The sequence below is a fragment of the Dreissena polymorpha genome, chromosome 5 (assembly GCF_020536995.1).
Source record: "Dreissena polymorpha isolate Duluth1 chromosome 5, UMN_Dpol_1.0, whole genome shotgun sequence".
In the NCBI taxonomy this organism is placed as follows: Eukaryota; Metazoa; Mollusca; class Bivalvia; order Myida; family Dreissenidae; genus Dreissena; species Dreissena polymorpha.
This window is the reverse complement of record NC_068359.1, coordinates 94177657-94194592: the sequence shown is the minus strand read 5'-3', so window position 1 is coordinate 94194592 and position 16936 is coordinate 94177657. Positions and strand designations below refer to the sequence as shown.

The 16936-nt window shown below is 35.3% G+C and overlaps 1 protein-coding gene across 1 annotated transcript in view; it reads left to right on the top strand.

The window, feature by feature from the left end:
* LOC127832023 (vitamin D(3) 25-hydroxylase-like) overlaps positions 1–16936 on the top strand; it is a 42443-nt gene that overhangs the window by 20168 nt on the left and 5339 nt on the right. The window contains exons 2-5 of the mRNA XM_052357158.1: positions 9748–10784; positions 12796–13008; positions 13370–13475; positions 16472–16649. Of these exons, the coding sequence (XP_052213118.1) occupies positions 10227–10784; positions 12796–13008; positions 13370–13475; positions 16472–16649 (1055 nt within the window). The 5' untranslated portion in view covers positions 9748–10226. The remainder of the gene's footprint in view (positions 1–9747; positions 10785–12795; positions 13009–13369; positions 13476–16471; positions 16650–16936) is intronic.

The window sequence follows — 16936 nt, the reverse complement described above, 5'->3', positions numbered from 1 at the left end:
TAGATTTGCCTAATGTCAGCATATTTAGAGCATTCAAAAAATACATGATATTCATCCTCTGTTTTTACAGATTCATTTTCTAATTGACAATGTGCACATATTCTAAGATTTCTTGGTATTCCTAATTGTCTACCTAACTCTATTTGAAACCTATGGCTTGAACAGCGAAATCTCGCTAACGCTTGTCTGCAATGAAATGGCATTATTATGTCTAAATATCGTTCCGTGTTTAATAAACTTTTAAATTGTCTGTAAGTATCGCATCTTGAAGAGTCATTTATATTTTCGTGCCAGGTTTGAGTTGCACAATCAGTCAGGTTTTGTTTAAAACGGAGCATGAATAAATCAATATCACCAACATCCTGTGAGAGCCAAATAAAGCCGAACCCATATTTAAAAAGAAGCTCCTTTACACCCGTAGCCCAATTTCGCCTTCCAATATCATCTAATGACTTTAACATTTTATAACAGTTTTTTGGATATCTTCAATCAGGCATCTGGAGAAGTTTACACCAGTATTTTATACATTTTAAGTGATAAATGACGTACATCGGTAAACGATCACATTCTCCTAAAGCTACACAGTTATTGACCGTAGTTTTTACGCCCAGAAAGTACTTGCAAGCTTCAATTTGTGCACGCTCTATTGAATCACTATATGTGAATCCCTAGATTTCTGATCCGAATGTGAGTATGGGTGTTACCATGGCATCAAATAATTTAAAGAACTCTGTACAGCAGAAATATCCGAACGGAATTTGGTATTCTTTAATGGCAAATAATGCTTTTCGCCCTTGAGCGGCTAATTTAGTTTTTGCAGCCGACCAGCAGAACTTTGGGGTACATAGGATGCCCATATATTTATAGACGGACGTTATATTTATTGGACAATTATTAAAATACCATTTCTTATAGTGACGTAATGGACCCCCATTTCTAAATACCATAACCTCAGTTTTTTTTTAGATTTAAATTCATGCTTGTTAAGGTACAAAATTCTGCAATAGCATTTATCTGCAACTGTAGATTTACAGCAGTATCTGCACAGTTTGCAATATCATCAGCAAAAAGTATACAAAATATGTCAGGGATATCGTTTGTTACAAATATTCCAGTATCGCACTTTTGTCGAATAAATGAACACAGATCATTTATATATAAAATAAAAATGATCGGCGAGCACAAGTCGCCCTGTCTAGTGTCGATATCACAAGTAAACGGGCTCGAAATAGCACCGGGGCTCGTGCGTACATAAATTTTAAGTTTAGAATACATTGAGGTCAAGACTTTAAGTACGTTGCCCTGGATTCATTAACGCATAAAGCATGTGAACAATTTATGATGCACCAAGGAATCGAACGCCTTTTAAAAATCCACATATAACACATAGAATCTACCCCCAAGCTTAGAAATATATTTTTGCACCAAGCTCTGTAAAATAAACATATTATCGGTAACCGAATATCCTGCTCTAAACCCAGTTTGCGCCTCATCAATTTAATATAATTCATTAGCAAACCTGATTAATCTATTAATAATGATGCCTGCAAATATCTTGTACATAACGACAACTAAAGATATACCTCGGTAATTTGAAGGATCACTTCGCGAACCCGATTTATATAAAGGTACGATAATACTTTCACTCCAAGCATCAGGAAAGCTGCCGGAAGATAAAATCTTATTGAAAAGTACATTTAAAATAGGTGTTATAACGTGTTTAGTATTTATCTAAAAATTTTTTTACTGATACTTGTTTTTATTTCGTCGTCTGTAATTGGCGAATTTAATATATAATCGGCCTGGTCGATATTATACGCATTTGCATGTACATCAAAATTTAGTAGTGGGTTTTCTGATTCTATAAATAGCAAAGATTTAAAGTATTTAACCCACTCATTGGGATTGATAGGTGCATGAGTTGTTGCTGAAAACCTATTTTTTTTTAAACCGACCAAACATTCTGCGGATATTTACGGGAGTCAATTAAAACTTTACGTTTTTTTTTATTTTGGTATATCATTTTTTGCATGACATAAGTTTTTGAAAGATCGGCGTGCATTTTGTACAGATGAAAATTGGACCAACGAAAACGCCTGAGCAACGAATATTTTTCTCGCTTGGCCTTACTACACGCGCTATCCCACCAGAGCGGATTATTTTGGTATTTATTAAAATTGCGCCTTCTTGTGTGCATATCCTCCGCAGCGGTTTTGTAAATAGAGATAATCGTTTGCACAGCATCGTTTACATTTTCATTTATGCAATTTAAAACATAATCATGGCACCTTTGTAAGTTTCTGTCAATATTTTTTTTAATGAATTTTTTAAATAAATGTATTACATTTAATACACAAACAACAACAAAAACAGAAAAAAAGTATTTTACAAATATTAGGAATGAATAAGTACATGCTGATGACGTCAAGTAACAAACGGACAACTTTTTTTTGACACGCCTTCATATGCAAACATCAAAGGTCAAAGGTTATGTAAAAACTTCAGCACTTTATATAAACAGACCAAACAAATAAAACAAACAATAAAAAAGCAGTAAAAATAGTAAAAAATAAAATAGTAACACACTTCGCAATAAAACCCAATGTAATATGCATTAAATAATGAAATAATCATAAATTATAATTAAGGTTACATTTGTCGTCTTCTACAGTTTGCCAATTTTGCCACATGAATTGTGCTTGATAAGGCTCGTTAAAAGCTAATTTCTTTTGAAAATAAGGACTTAAACATAAAAAAATAAAAAAAAAACATATATAAATACAATAAATAAACATTACCATGTCAGACTTTGTGGATGGAGGTAAGTTTGACATTGTTTGGGGAGGAAGTTGTTTTGTCTGAGGAAGACTTTGCCAATCAGTTTGGAATAAACCTGAGTGTGTTTAATGAACCATTTGATGAAATCACGAATGCAAATGTCAATTTAAATAAACGTTATTTAGAATCCCTTACTGAAACAAAATCAAAAACTGAGAACAGTGAAAACATATCAGACGCCATAGAAATAACAACCGAAGATGTACAAAAATTAATTGAAGCCGAAGATAACAAAAACACTACCCGGAAAACACTGGCAGATGTCAGTCGAATTCAAAAATATCTTGCCAAGAAAGGCGAAACGAAGGCAATCCGCAATTTATCAGTCGACCATCTAGATGAATATCTTGCCACATACCTGATCTCCATTCGCAAGAATGATGATGATGAATACGAGCCTGTCACATTGCGTAGCATCGTGGGAAGCATTGACGGAAACTTCAAAGAGCAAAGTACCCATACTCTATCTTCCGGAGCAGTGGTCCAGATTTTCCCTCACACGTGACTGCCTGAAAGCAAAGCAGAAAAATCTTTAAAAAAACAACAAGGAAAATGTTTTTTAATCACTATTTAATCACGGCAGAAACGTGGTGAAAAAAAAATGCCAATATGTTGAAAACTATGGCAATCGAGGCCGGTTTTGAAGAAACAAAAGACATAAGTAATCATTCTGCTAGAAAACATCTTGTTCAAAAACTAAGGGATTCCAATATCGCACCCACCGAAATCATGCAAATAACAGGACACAAAAACGCAAGTCAATAACCAATTACAGTGAAATTTCCGAACAAACACAAACAAGATGTTCAAACCTTTTGGCAACATGTTCTACTGCAATTCCATCTGTTTCATGCACTTCTGTCAACACTTCCGAAATGAACATTTCTCTCCCCACCCACCCGGAAGTTTCCAGTGCCCTCACACTACTTTGGGGGAAGGGGTCCGCAGCCCTTAGGAGGGGGAATTTTCGCGGCGTTTCCCTTTTTGGGGGATTTTTTTATTTTTCATAATTTAGTATGTTTGAAAAGATTAAATTGAAATAGAATTGAGATATAATAATTATGAGATGAGACACATCTTTCTATTAAAAAAAAATGTTTTTTTTAGGGGGAATTTTTCCCCCCAAAAGTGGAAAAAGTATACTTTTCAAAGTATACTTTTCAGGTGGGAGACGAATTTCGGCGGCAGATTTGATAGATTGAGGGCCCTGGTTTCACAAGCACAGTTTCCTGGCCAAAATCCAATAAATGATATGTTTTTTGGAGCTGTACTTAACGTGCAGAACCTCAATATCTACGAACAACCACCACAGTAAACCAAACGCGCAGTATCCAAATTCTAATAAAAATTCACTCAATTCTTTACACGTGTCGACACACTGCGAAGACGTGAGCGACTGCACTGCCTTTAAAATGTATAATATATGTTTTCATTTGTGTAATAAAGTATTGATGCTTAAAGTTGTGTTGCAGAATTAAAGAAGAAAGAGAAAGAAACAGCGTTATTAAATTACATTAAATGGCGCTACTTTTCGTGTTGAGGAACAATGCTATTTTTAGAAAGATTCATACGCGATTAACGAATGCAGCGGCTTCAGGGCGTAGCGATTATTTTTCATTCTTTCTTGAAAAACGGGGTGAGTGGTGTCAGTGGTATGATAAACAGAAAAACAGGTTACTGCCTGATCGTTTTGTAATATATCAGGCTCGGCACGAATAAAATAACGGCGAGGCAAGCCTCGCCGTTATTGTATTCTAAGCCTCGCCTGACATATTACAAAACGATCAGGCAGTAACCTGTTATTCTCTATATAATCGCTAAAACAGAAAACGACTAAATAGAACAAGAAATATCTTTTAAAAATGTAGTCGTCTTAAACGCTGACTTTGAAATAAAGTTTGCAATTTACTTTTCTAAATAAATAAACAAAATGATAACAAAAGTTTAACTATTGTGTTTTTATTTTCACTTGCAAGATGCATATTCACCGTATGAAATGTGTGTTGTCAGTGTGAAACCACACATTAGTGTAAGTAGATAAAAATATACTACGGAAGTGCACATCATATATGTCTGCACATGCCGTATTATGAGAATATTTCTTCACTATCGAAATATATTGTATGTTTATATTTGATTTAAACGCAGTTTTCTTTCGACATATTTAAATAACACTTTCATAGCCGCGTCATGCGAAAATAGGTCTTATGTGTTTCGGCCATCGTTTCTTAAACCCAACATGTGCATTTGCTCAGTCAGGTCAGAGACGATGCTGCTCGCTATGAAATCACTCAATACATGTTTATAATTATGGCGCACCAACGGGGTCGAAACTTTAACTTCTGCTGCAGCAGAAAAAATGCTGCTCGAGCAGCATTTAAATGCTGCTCGAGCAGGAAATTGTTAGATTATTGTTAGATTATGGCATCAGCCAATCAGAATAAGATTACACCTAGGCATAAATCATGTAACGTTGGAGCAATTGATCAGCCATATTTGCATGTTCCTACATGACTTATAGATTTCAAAGCTTAATTTTCATTTTATGAACAACTACGAAAAAAGGATGAAAATTTAATAATAATTGATTAAAACACAGATTATGAGTTTGTTGCAGTTTTTCTAAAGTTATTGTCAGGTCTATTTCGTTTCCGTAGAGGTAGCTTATTTCGTCCGTTTGTAAGCTCAAATTTGATTGGCTGACGGGTTCAAGGGCGTATTCTAAAAATAAATGCTGGTCGAGCAGGATTTTTCTGCTGCAGCAGAAAAAAATGCTACTCGGGCAGGAATTTTGCTGGTCGAGCAGAATCTAGATACTGCTCGAGCAGCAAATATGCTGCTCGAGCAGTAATTTGCTGCTCGAGCAGCATTTAAATGCTGCTCGACCAGCATTTTTTCTGCTGCAGCAGAAGTTTAAGTTTCGACCCCTTTGGTGCGCCATATATTATGGTCTCATTTTGTATCTCCTGACCAAACTGAGAGATGCGCAGGCTGAGTGGGCTATATATATGATGGGCGCATATGGAATAAGACCCACTTTCGCATGACGAGGGTCATTAAAAATCTCATTACGAATTGTAAATGGCACATTTTAGCACAATGCTTTTCGATACAAAATTGAATTCAAAATAGCAAACTTGTAAATAAGGGCAGCCTATCCAGGCGTTTAGGAACGATTTACAGACGTTCTGACCGAGTACGGCAAACATTGTGGTTGGATAATTAAACGATTTTACTCTTATCGTGACACTATACTATTTTGGTAATGATTGTTTTCTCGCCACAATTTGTGTCGTTTGAACATTCAGAGAGTAGTTTATTCCTTACACAGCATGCGGCGTCTCATCTGGGTCTACAATGTTTGCATAGGCCTTAGTTGTAGACGCTAGGCATAAATGGGTTAATGTTCGCTAAGACGCCAGAAATTCCTACCGTAATTAGAATTTTGTGGAAAGATAGGTTGGCTAGACTGTTTTTGCTAACATTTTTGACGGTTCACACTTTAATAAGAGTATACAGGGACATGAAGAAATCTTCCAAATTTATATTCAACATTCTTTCTTAATTTAATTTTAGTAAATTAAGGAGATATGATCTAATGTAGCAAACATGATAATAAAATTAGTATTAAATTAAAATTCAACGAATACGATTGGCTGTAGCAAAATCGAAAACTAAAACAAGTTTAGGGTCGACACCAAAATAATTGTCCGTCGTATTAGTTGATGAAAACAACTTTTGAAGCAAGCCGGATTCGAAACACTTCTTTTTTATTAAGGACCACACGAATCTTAAGAGATGTACAAGTGTTATTTGAGTAGTAAACGAAATGACGTAATTATACATGTAGCCAATGATTTTACGGAGCAACCGTAATTAAATGCTTTCAAAACATGACTAACGTCATTAGATTACAAAGAAAAAACTACAGATTAAAAAACATTCTGGTATTTTTGGATTCGGAGAACGGTAAATCCAGTAATGGTAAGTACTTATTTTCAATAACAATTTAATTAGTTGCAACTTTTACATTGATTTTGAGCTAAAATCGAAATATTTTGATTTAAAGTAGTGCATTAGGTGGTTATTCTGTTATAATAGTCAATTACAGTAACTTAACTTAAATGAAACTACATGTTACTTTGATACACTGTACATTAAACATTTTAAAGTACATAACAGGTTACGAACATATATTTTAATCTTTCAAATGCTTTGTTTCGAAGGAAATTACAAGTCGCTTTATGTATAGGTTTTGAACAGCGTATGTATTGGTTGTGCAACGAACTACAAATATAATGTATAGGTTACTCAACGACGTTTCCTACGTATATACGTATACTGTCAGACACATGATCATGCCTAATAATACTATTCAGCCTTTCTTTCCGATAACTGGGTCACACTACACATTTCCAAACACACCAGTGGCTTAATGATGCTCGATTGGTCATTGTCGGCTCGGGTCATACTTACGTGTACCCCGGGTACAGTAAATTTACTTTAACGTACCCGGGAATTTTAACGCTAAAACGGTCGTTGTCGGCTTTTAAAATAATTCATTATTTTAATATGCATGTCAATTTTCTGTTAAATGGCCTCTATATTATCGAAACTCATACTCAAAAAGCATGTTGATACATTAAAAAAGAAGTTTGTTTCGTAATTACGGTAATCTGTAGCGCGTTTTACGACATCGGATTTACGGCGAGAATAAAACTCGGGTACAGTCTAATGTTGGCCGGGTACGTTTTAGTATTTTTACCGTACCCGGGGTACATGTAAGTATACTAACATGTACCCGGGGTACATGTAAGTAGTACCCGAGCCGACAATGACCAATCGAGCCTTAATGATACATAGATCAATATGGAAATTGTAAAATTGTGTCAATGAAACACAGTTGTAAACCTTAATTGCATTTGTTAAATTGAAACTTGACTTCGGTTTGATGAATCAGTGGTATATTTCATTTTAACCGCATAAACCAGAAACATGTTGGAACATGTTAATCTTACCTGTTTAAAACCCAATTTTTCCACCAAACTGTACTTCGATGGCATGTGTATTTACACAATGTTTCGTAAGAAAACATATACCCGACGTCGTAGACAAACGGCCTACGCTTTGTCCTCGTCAGCCCCCAGTGGTATTTTCACTTTTTAATGACTATTTACAGAGGGGGTAATCACGCGATACTCAAGATGGCGACGTCCATGCAGAGATAGTTAACATCTGTCACCGTTTTATACCCTTTCTTACTTTTATTACCGTAATTCATAAAATGCCTCTCACTATCCAGACATTTCAGCAAGAACGTGTTTACGTTAATTTCGTATTAAAATTCGCTGTATATCTCAATTTTCTCGCTACGAAATTTTTAGCGGGATTACACAATTACAGTTCCCGCAAATAAAATTCGTAGCGAGTAAAGTTGAGATAAAAATCGAATATTAATACGAAATAAACACTTATCACTTTCTTACTGATATGGCTGAAGAGTAAGCGGCATACAAACATTCAAAAAAAATTAAAGGGTGTAAAACGGCCAAAAGTACCTGTCTCGGCAAAAACGTCGCAATCTTTACTTTCTTTTGATCGTCACGTGATTTTCCCTATCTAATTGAATACGAGGGCGTTTAGATAAGGTAGTAAGCATTTCCCTATACAGATATCCACTATTGCACAGTTTCGTTGACGTTCATAGCGAATACCATATACAAGTTATATTTAATTTAGATCTGGGTCAGCACATGTAAGAACGGCGAAGCACTTGAATTATTATGCAAATTACTGTTGATTATCTTATTTCATCCTCATTTCCACGCATATATTTGCCTCTTGTTGAACGTATGGGAATTTACAATACCGTCATTAGGCCAAAGAAAATTAATTCTTTCTACTAATATTGTCAAAAAGTAGGTTAGCTTGGTCCTTCTAAATTCGATCAATCTACATGTATTTCCAAAATAAGGGATGTCTAGTTTATTGATTTCTATATTTAGAATATAATTTACAGAAATTCCTGTAAACAAACAACGCAGACCCCGATGAGACGCCGCATCACGCAGCGTCTCATCTGGGTATACACTTTTTGCCAAGGCCTTTTTCTAGACGCTAGGCATAAATGGGTTATTTGCACACTTCAAAGTGATCTCGTTTCAAACCACGCGGTGTTCGGTATGGTCATCTAATAATTCCACCAGGAACACAGATGAGCATACAAATGAACGTCGATTGACGTCCTTATTCGGGAAAATGTGTTCACAATATCAGCTTGTATCAGTTTTCCTCTTGTTATTTTCAATCAAAATAAGGACCGACTTAAAGAAGCAGTTTAGGGGCAATTAACTTAGACATTTACTTGTTATTACATTGAAATTTTTACCTGTTGTCCATTGCGATTTCGAACCATAAAATTGCGTCATCGTCAGGGTCGTTTAATATTGAACATGCAGGAATTTTTAATAATATTCAATGGTTCAATTACAAAAATAATAGGATTTATTTAAAACTCAAACAAATATTCAATAACACGCACACAGACTCATAAAACACCTACTTCAGAAAAGGCTTTGAAAAATGACACGTTTAAAAATATGGTATTTCATATCACAGAAAAAGCTTTTTAAACATAAACATGCACTTTCAAAATTAAAGAAAAATTTAAAATAGTTATAATTAGTTGGTTGTGAATTTATTTTAAAGATTTCTTTTTTTTAACGAAAAAAAAAACAAACTGTAACGCGTATATGTTTGTCTGGTCGCATGATGTCATAATGTTACAATAATACAATGTAATCAGTTAGTGCAAATGATTTTTTTTATACATGTACGAGATAATTGCTACGATTCAAATGTTGCACGCTTCTGTATTTAAGATTAAATGCAATTGTTTTATATTTCCAGACAAAAGGTTATACCCGAAACAGGTGTCATTTGGAGAAAGCAAGCGACCATCCATAAATAACTGGCACTTCCAAACGGAGACACATAGTGTGTTTTTTGTTCAATCACGTGATCGGATGCTCGCGCATATCTCCAACAGGAAGTAGTGGTAGAAATTCTTTTGTATGACGCGCGCATAAAAAAAAATTGTGGCGCATGTACATGTTGATCGAAAAACACTGAACAGGGGACTTTTTGTGAGCTTCGAAATTAAGCAAAAGCTATACACGTAAACTCGATGTGTTAATACTTTAACTGGTTAATATTTTGTAAAGGAAAAATGAAAATGAAAATTACTCGAACTGCTGATAAAATATTAGCTTTACAGGAAAGTGCGCATACGTTTCACGCAAAATTTAATTTGTTATAACTGAGCAAATCGTTTAGTATTATTTAAACATTTTAGTTAATTTATTTTCTCGCAGTATTATTTTTTAGAAATGGTGGTGTTCGAAGCGCTCTTGTGTTCATGTGCGGTTCTAGTCGTAGTTTTAATAGTGTTGTCTGTCATTGGCAAAGTGACTAGCCTCTCACCCCCGGGACCCGGGGGCCTGCCGTATATAGGTCAAGGGCTGAACTTTTCAGTTAACTCCGCCCACAAACAATTCACCGAATGGGCAAAGGAGTATGGCGACATCGTCATGTTTAGGATGTTCGGACAACCGGTCGTTGTTCTAAATAACCCAGACTTGATCCGGAAGGCATTTTCGGCCAAGGACATTAAGTCATCGATAAGCGACCGCCCGCCGTCGTTTATCGGTCAGTTCGTTGCGGGGCAGTATAATGATATTCTCTTTCGGAAATACGACCCCTTATGCGCGGACTTGAAACGGGTCACAATACAGGTCATGTACAAAACGGGAGCGTCGAAAGCGGAACTTGAGGCTCTTGTGTCGTCAGAGATACAGGATTACGTCTCAAAAATAAGCGCCGCGGAAGGCGACGTAGACATCATTGAATCGTTGCAGACCACACTATGTAAACTCATCGGCGTCTTGGTATGTATGCTCTTTCTTATGATTGCTAGGTTTTATTATTGTTCTGTTTTCCAGTTATTAAGATACAATACTTTCCAAATAAGTTTTATTTTGTTTTGGTCGTCAAACCATGAACAAACTTAGATTGTCAAGCCTAGGCATCATTTGAGCAAACGTCAAGTGCATACATATGTGACTTTGTGAGGGATTTTATTTTTATTGAAAAGGGTAATTATGTGTAAGATCAAGTATTATATTCGTAACGCATAACAGTTGTAAACAAAACGCTGCATCTAACTATTTTTTGGAAAGCAGTAAAATATGTCCCAAAATACCGGCGCTTCAAGTGCTTTAAGTACTTTTTTCTCCCGTGTTACTTTTTATGAATGCTAATGCCAGCGACAAAATGCTATGCCCTTTATGTGATGTTATCAAGCGTCGTCAAGTGGTCCACTTTATCGGTACGTAACATTTCGGTAGCTTCGTGCTTCGAATTCCTCTTATAATTGTTATGAATTAAGCTCTGACATAAAGCATAAGTAGCTATGTTTTGCATCGTATTGTATTGATAACCAGAACATTTTTTCGGTTATCGAGTCTATCGAGTCTATAGTCTATCAAAAACCAAACTCACAAGCGCCATGACTCAAATATTGAACGTCTGTCGGCCGGACAGCCATTGTCATATTTTCCTTAAAAGAAGCATGCGACAATTATGGCAGCCACAAAATAACATCTTTGTTGTGTTCTCTTTCTTTACCATTGTTAATAATATTTTTCGTTTATACCGTATTCCAAGGTGTTAAAAGAAAATACTAGTGCAAAATTGAACGTTTGACGAAAGATATTGCTTCGTCAAATTGAAACGTTGCCGAATACAAATGTATGTTCTACTATTTTTCGATATAAAAGTATAAATGTTTGTCATTAACTTAGTAATGTTTACTGAATTTAAACCAAAACATACTATTGAACACGTATACATCTACCTTAAATATGCTATAACGTCTTGTTCTAAAGTTTGATTTTCAGATAAATTCAATCATCAAACCCCAATAGAAACCCTTTAATTACCCACCTAATGCATATGTGAAGCAAGACTCATATAGGCAGTAAGAAACCTGCACGTGATACATTATAGGCCTTATTTGTTTTGAGTATTTTAGTGCTTGCGAACGACTAAAGTTACCAGAAAATTTGGCCGTAGCATTAAATTACTACGATTCAACGAACAAAGTACCACTGTTGAACCATTTATGTCAGAGGCTTTAGTTCTTCAGCTACATGTAATCGCTAATTGACTTACATTGCGAACGGTGTTATTTTGATTGGATCATACATAGAAACACTTTCAATAAACAAATTATGATTTATAATTGTAGCTTAATAGTACACATATGCATAACAAGTCACGCGCAACACATGTAGTCAATAAGAATCTGGGGCTTTACATATTAATGGAAAAACTAAACTGCCATTGATTACCCCCCCCCCCTAACTATTTACTTTAGTATTAGCAGCCATCTCTTTGGTCGGATTTGAGAGGTTTATAATGTTGATAAGGAACTGACTATTAACAGATTAAGAATAAACATGTAAAGACTACGTGTACTTCTATCTAGTTGCGTGGTTCCTGATAAGTTTGATACCCATTTCCCATTTTTTCCCTGAATTTTTGCTTATATGCTTCTTTCATTTTTTTATATTTCGTATTATTGTATTCTTGATTGACTTAATACGCTCTTGTAAAGTGCGTTTGGAATAAATTGAAATCAACATGACAATATAAATCCAGTTTTCCATAGCATTGTCCCATTAAGTTGTCGTATGTATTTTTCTTTTCCAGACGTAGTATTGTAAGTTAATTTTGCGCAACTATATCTTATCAGATTGATACAAATATTACATGGTTACTAATTAAACGCATATGCACAGAGAGATATTTCAACCTGGGACAAGTAGGTTCGAAGCCAGTAACTAAACCAGTGCGCATGTCAAAAAATCAGTATCCTTACCAAAATGTTTTTTTCAGTATACAGGAAAGCGCCTGTCGACCGATGATCCAAGTTTTCAGGCGATTGCAGACTTCGATCGCGCCGGAAACGAGATCATAACTCCTTCTGTGCACCTGGTGCTGAAAGTCATGCCCTGGTTACGGCATCTACCTGGTTACTATGGAAACCTGTTTGACAGAACCATGCAGTGTAAAGAGCGACTTAAACGAGACCTGATACAAAAAGAAAAGGTGGTGATTATTGACACATCTAATTTAAAACGCCAAACACTGAGCAAAATGACCAAAAAATGTGAACATTTTAAATGTTTTACATGAAAAAACGATACAGTCAATAGTATTCAAGATGAAAATAGTCATTCTTTATGTAAAGTGAGTATTCGACATAAACAAATATGAAACTAAATCGTACGAGAATACAGAAATACACACGTGCAACACAATGGGGTTGAACAAGAAAATAAGCAGTATCCACTTTGGTCATCTAATTTAGTGCTAACTCATATACGAGACAATTTCGCACAATATCATGATTTGGTTCCAATTTATACCGTAACAATATTATTTTCATCCGCATATTCGCATTATTCAGGAAGCCGGATGTGGCCTTATTTCCGGTCTATTTGAGAAGCAGACGACAGAGAATTGGATTACAGACGACATGATACTCGGAGTTGCAATGGACCTCATTAATACATGTACGTATCCGAGGTCGTAAAAAGTATTTCTCGGACTTTCAGAACCTATTTTTTGCATTTCAGGTTAATTTATTTCGTGTCTTGCTTGCTGTATAGTATTCGGCAATTTAACTGTAACTCACGAAAATTGATTTATGAATTGAGATTTGGAAAATTCCTCTCATTTAATATCTTTAATATCTTTATTATACTGGGAAATAACTTGTGTATGGTAAAAATTAAAAAAATTACGGCTATGCCGACCTACCTACTGTTTATTTGGAAATGCACGTGGGAACAACACTTGGCCTAAAACCAGTTCCCATGTTGATATTCTTCATGGTCCGATGTTATTGTGTTGTTTTTTTTTTTGGGGGGGGGGGTGCAGTGGAGCATAATTAACGATAAAGTCTGGCTCAAAATGAACATAATTCTTGAAAAACGGGGCTTAATGCATGCGCGTAAAGTGTCGTCCCAGATTAGCCTTACAGACTTACAGGCTTATCAGTAATGACACAAGTCTTGACGCTTTAATGGTATGTTTCCTTTAAAGGAAAATTTTTCTTAGCGAAAATACGATTAAGACAGTTTCGCCCCTGATTAGACTGTGCAAACAAAACTTTACGCACATGCATTAATATCAAGAATTCTAACACGGCACGTGCCAAATTTCATATGAACAAAGAAGACGATCATTTATGGGTTATGCTGCAATGATTAAGGGCGGAGCTTATACACTGAAATTACGCGCTGTAACTAAACAAAACATGCCGATACATTTTCAAATTCGTGCAACTTATAGATTGCTTCGCACTCGTGATTTAATGCCTACGCATCTAAACTTTCGGCCGTGGGTTATTCGACAACAAACTATCACGTACATGAATTAGTTCTCAAGTGAAAATCCAGGTGTTTTCCCTGAGCGAGGCTCAAATCTTTAATTTTATGAGCCGCGTTCTGAGAAAACTGGGCATAATGCATGTGCGTAGTAAAGTGTCGTCCCATATTAGCCTGTGCAGTCCGCACAGGCTAATCAGGGACGACACTTTCCGCTTAAACTTGATTTTCGGCATTGAGGGACATCCTTGAAATTGAAAATACCATAAAAGCGGAAAGTGTCGTCCCTGATTAGCCTGTGTGGACTGCACAGGCTAATCTGGGACGACACTTTACGCACATGCATTATGACCAGCTTTCACAGAACAAGACACAATTTTATAAATGCTTGGCACCGAGAATACCGAATAAGTAGCATAAAGTCACACGCTATCGGCAAATAGTAACATCAACAAGCGTTACAATTTATCATATTTTCAGAAAAAATTTAGCGGACCATTGCCAAATTTGGCTACTGCTAACGCTAAATCATTATTTTTTGTAAGCAAGCAAACATGTATATAAATATATTTTAATGATGCATGATGTTTGTTTCACAATAAATTACATATATATTGTTAGACCATGATTGGAATAATAATTTCTAACGTATATTTAAAGATTAGATACATTACAAGAATACAGGAATATGTGGGACGTTTATTAATCGTCGGATAAACGGTGTTTTTCATATTGCTATTAAGTTTTAAGTATGTTAAAATCCTTGATATAGAATTGAATAAAATAACTTACAATAATGAGGGTGAGGAACTATATACCGCACTATTATTTGTTTTTTAACCTGAGGGCAAATTATATACATTAATTGAAATTAATTCTGACATAAATACCCAGTTTAACAAAGATAAGAATGTTAAATTATAAAATCGTATATAATATCGAGAATCGTTTTTAAAACTATTCTTATTAAAAAGCTGTAAAAATATACTGACACTAAGATGGGAGATTTGATTGTGTAAAACACAATTACACGAATAAGAAAAAAACTAAACGCCTTTTTCACTTACGTTTATTCTTCATTTAGTGTGCAAAAGTAATTACGGCTCATTATTTTGAATTCCAAAAAAAAACCCAAAAGAACCATAAATTTTATAAACTTGTTTGACCCTCCCGTCTGGTCACCGCCCACATGTTTGATTTATTTAAAAATCAAATACATTTTGGCATATTCGTTATGTTTTTTCCACAATCTGCGAGGTCGAGGTCAAATGAATATAAAAACTATTTATCAAAACCATGCCATAAAATTTAAATGCATATCGAAACCTCTTGAAGATTTGAAAAGTAATTGTTTGAATCCAGTGTCATTTTATTATCACAAACCACGACTTGATACTGGCCATTAACATTTTAAGATCATATTTATTGCTGTTATTTGTCTTTTTTCGAAGATACTCTATGAAAAAAACTTGGGATTACAAATATAGTGCGGTGGGTCAAGGTATATAATACATCAAGTAAAGCATACATGTACCTTTAAAAATGTATTATTGACTTTACATGTGAATGTCCTCGAACATTTCGGTTTTAAATGGGCCTTTTCACAGATTTTGGCATGTATTGAAGTTTTCAATTAAACGCTTTATACTGATAAATGTAAACAAAGGATTTAAAAAGCTCCAGTAAAAAATCAAGAATACAATTTAAAAAAGTATAAAAAATAAAGCTCAACAGGGCTCGAACCACTGACCCCTGGAGTCCTGGAGTAAAAGTCTACCCACTTGAACCACTCGGCCATCCGTGCTCATAGGATGAAAAATGTATTTTATACTCTATATATAATCAATCCTCATAGTTTCACAAAATATAACGACAACAACAGACCTCTCCAAATTATTCAATCGTTTTGCGTTGCAACGTTTTATAATTTTCAGGTTTTTAAATCTCCAAAAGATGCATAAAATGCCTATTTTAGAGCATGGTTAATGTTTCGTATTACTGTTTCCCCACAAATATCATAACTAAAACGAAAATTTGCGAACCTGAAACATTTTTTTTTAAATTTTGTCACTTTATCAAAACGTGAAAAGGCCCCTTTAACCATTTGCTGTTACAAGTATCTTGTTCTGCTTTTTAAAAACTCTTCCAAAATTGATTTCATTACTTTGTTTACCTTTTAGCCACTTTAACTTCGCGAGGAGTGATTTCCGGTGTCTACTTCCTGTTAACTCATTTTCCGGATGTTCAGGACCGGATATACCAGGAGCTTATCGCCGTCGTCGGTGCCGACAGGACGCCCGCCGTGGCCGACATGTCTATGATGCCATATACTCAAGCGTGTATCCTTGAAACATTGAGGTAAACGCATATATATGATAATTTAGAGGGGCCTTGACCGGGAAAAAACCTTGTTAAATGCTTTTGCGTGAAGTGTTGTACCAGACATGCCGCACAAACAAATGCCATAAGAGCGAATGTGTCCCTGATGAGCCTTGGGCGGAATGCACAGTCTTATCTTGGACGAGCACATCCATTGAACCCTCTTTTAGCCCTTTGCATGCTGGGAAATTTGTCGTCTGCTAAAATGTCGTCTGCTGAATTTCTAAAATTAGCATTTTCTTCGATTTTTTTCAAAGAATACTATC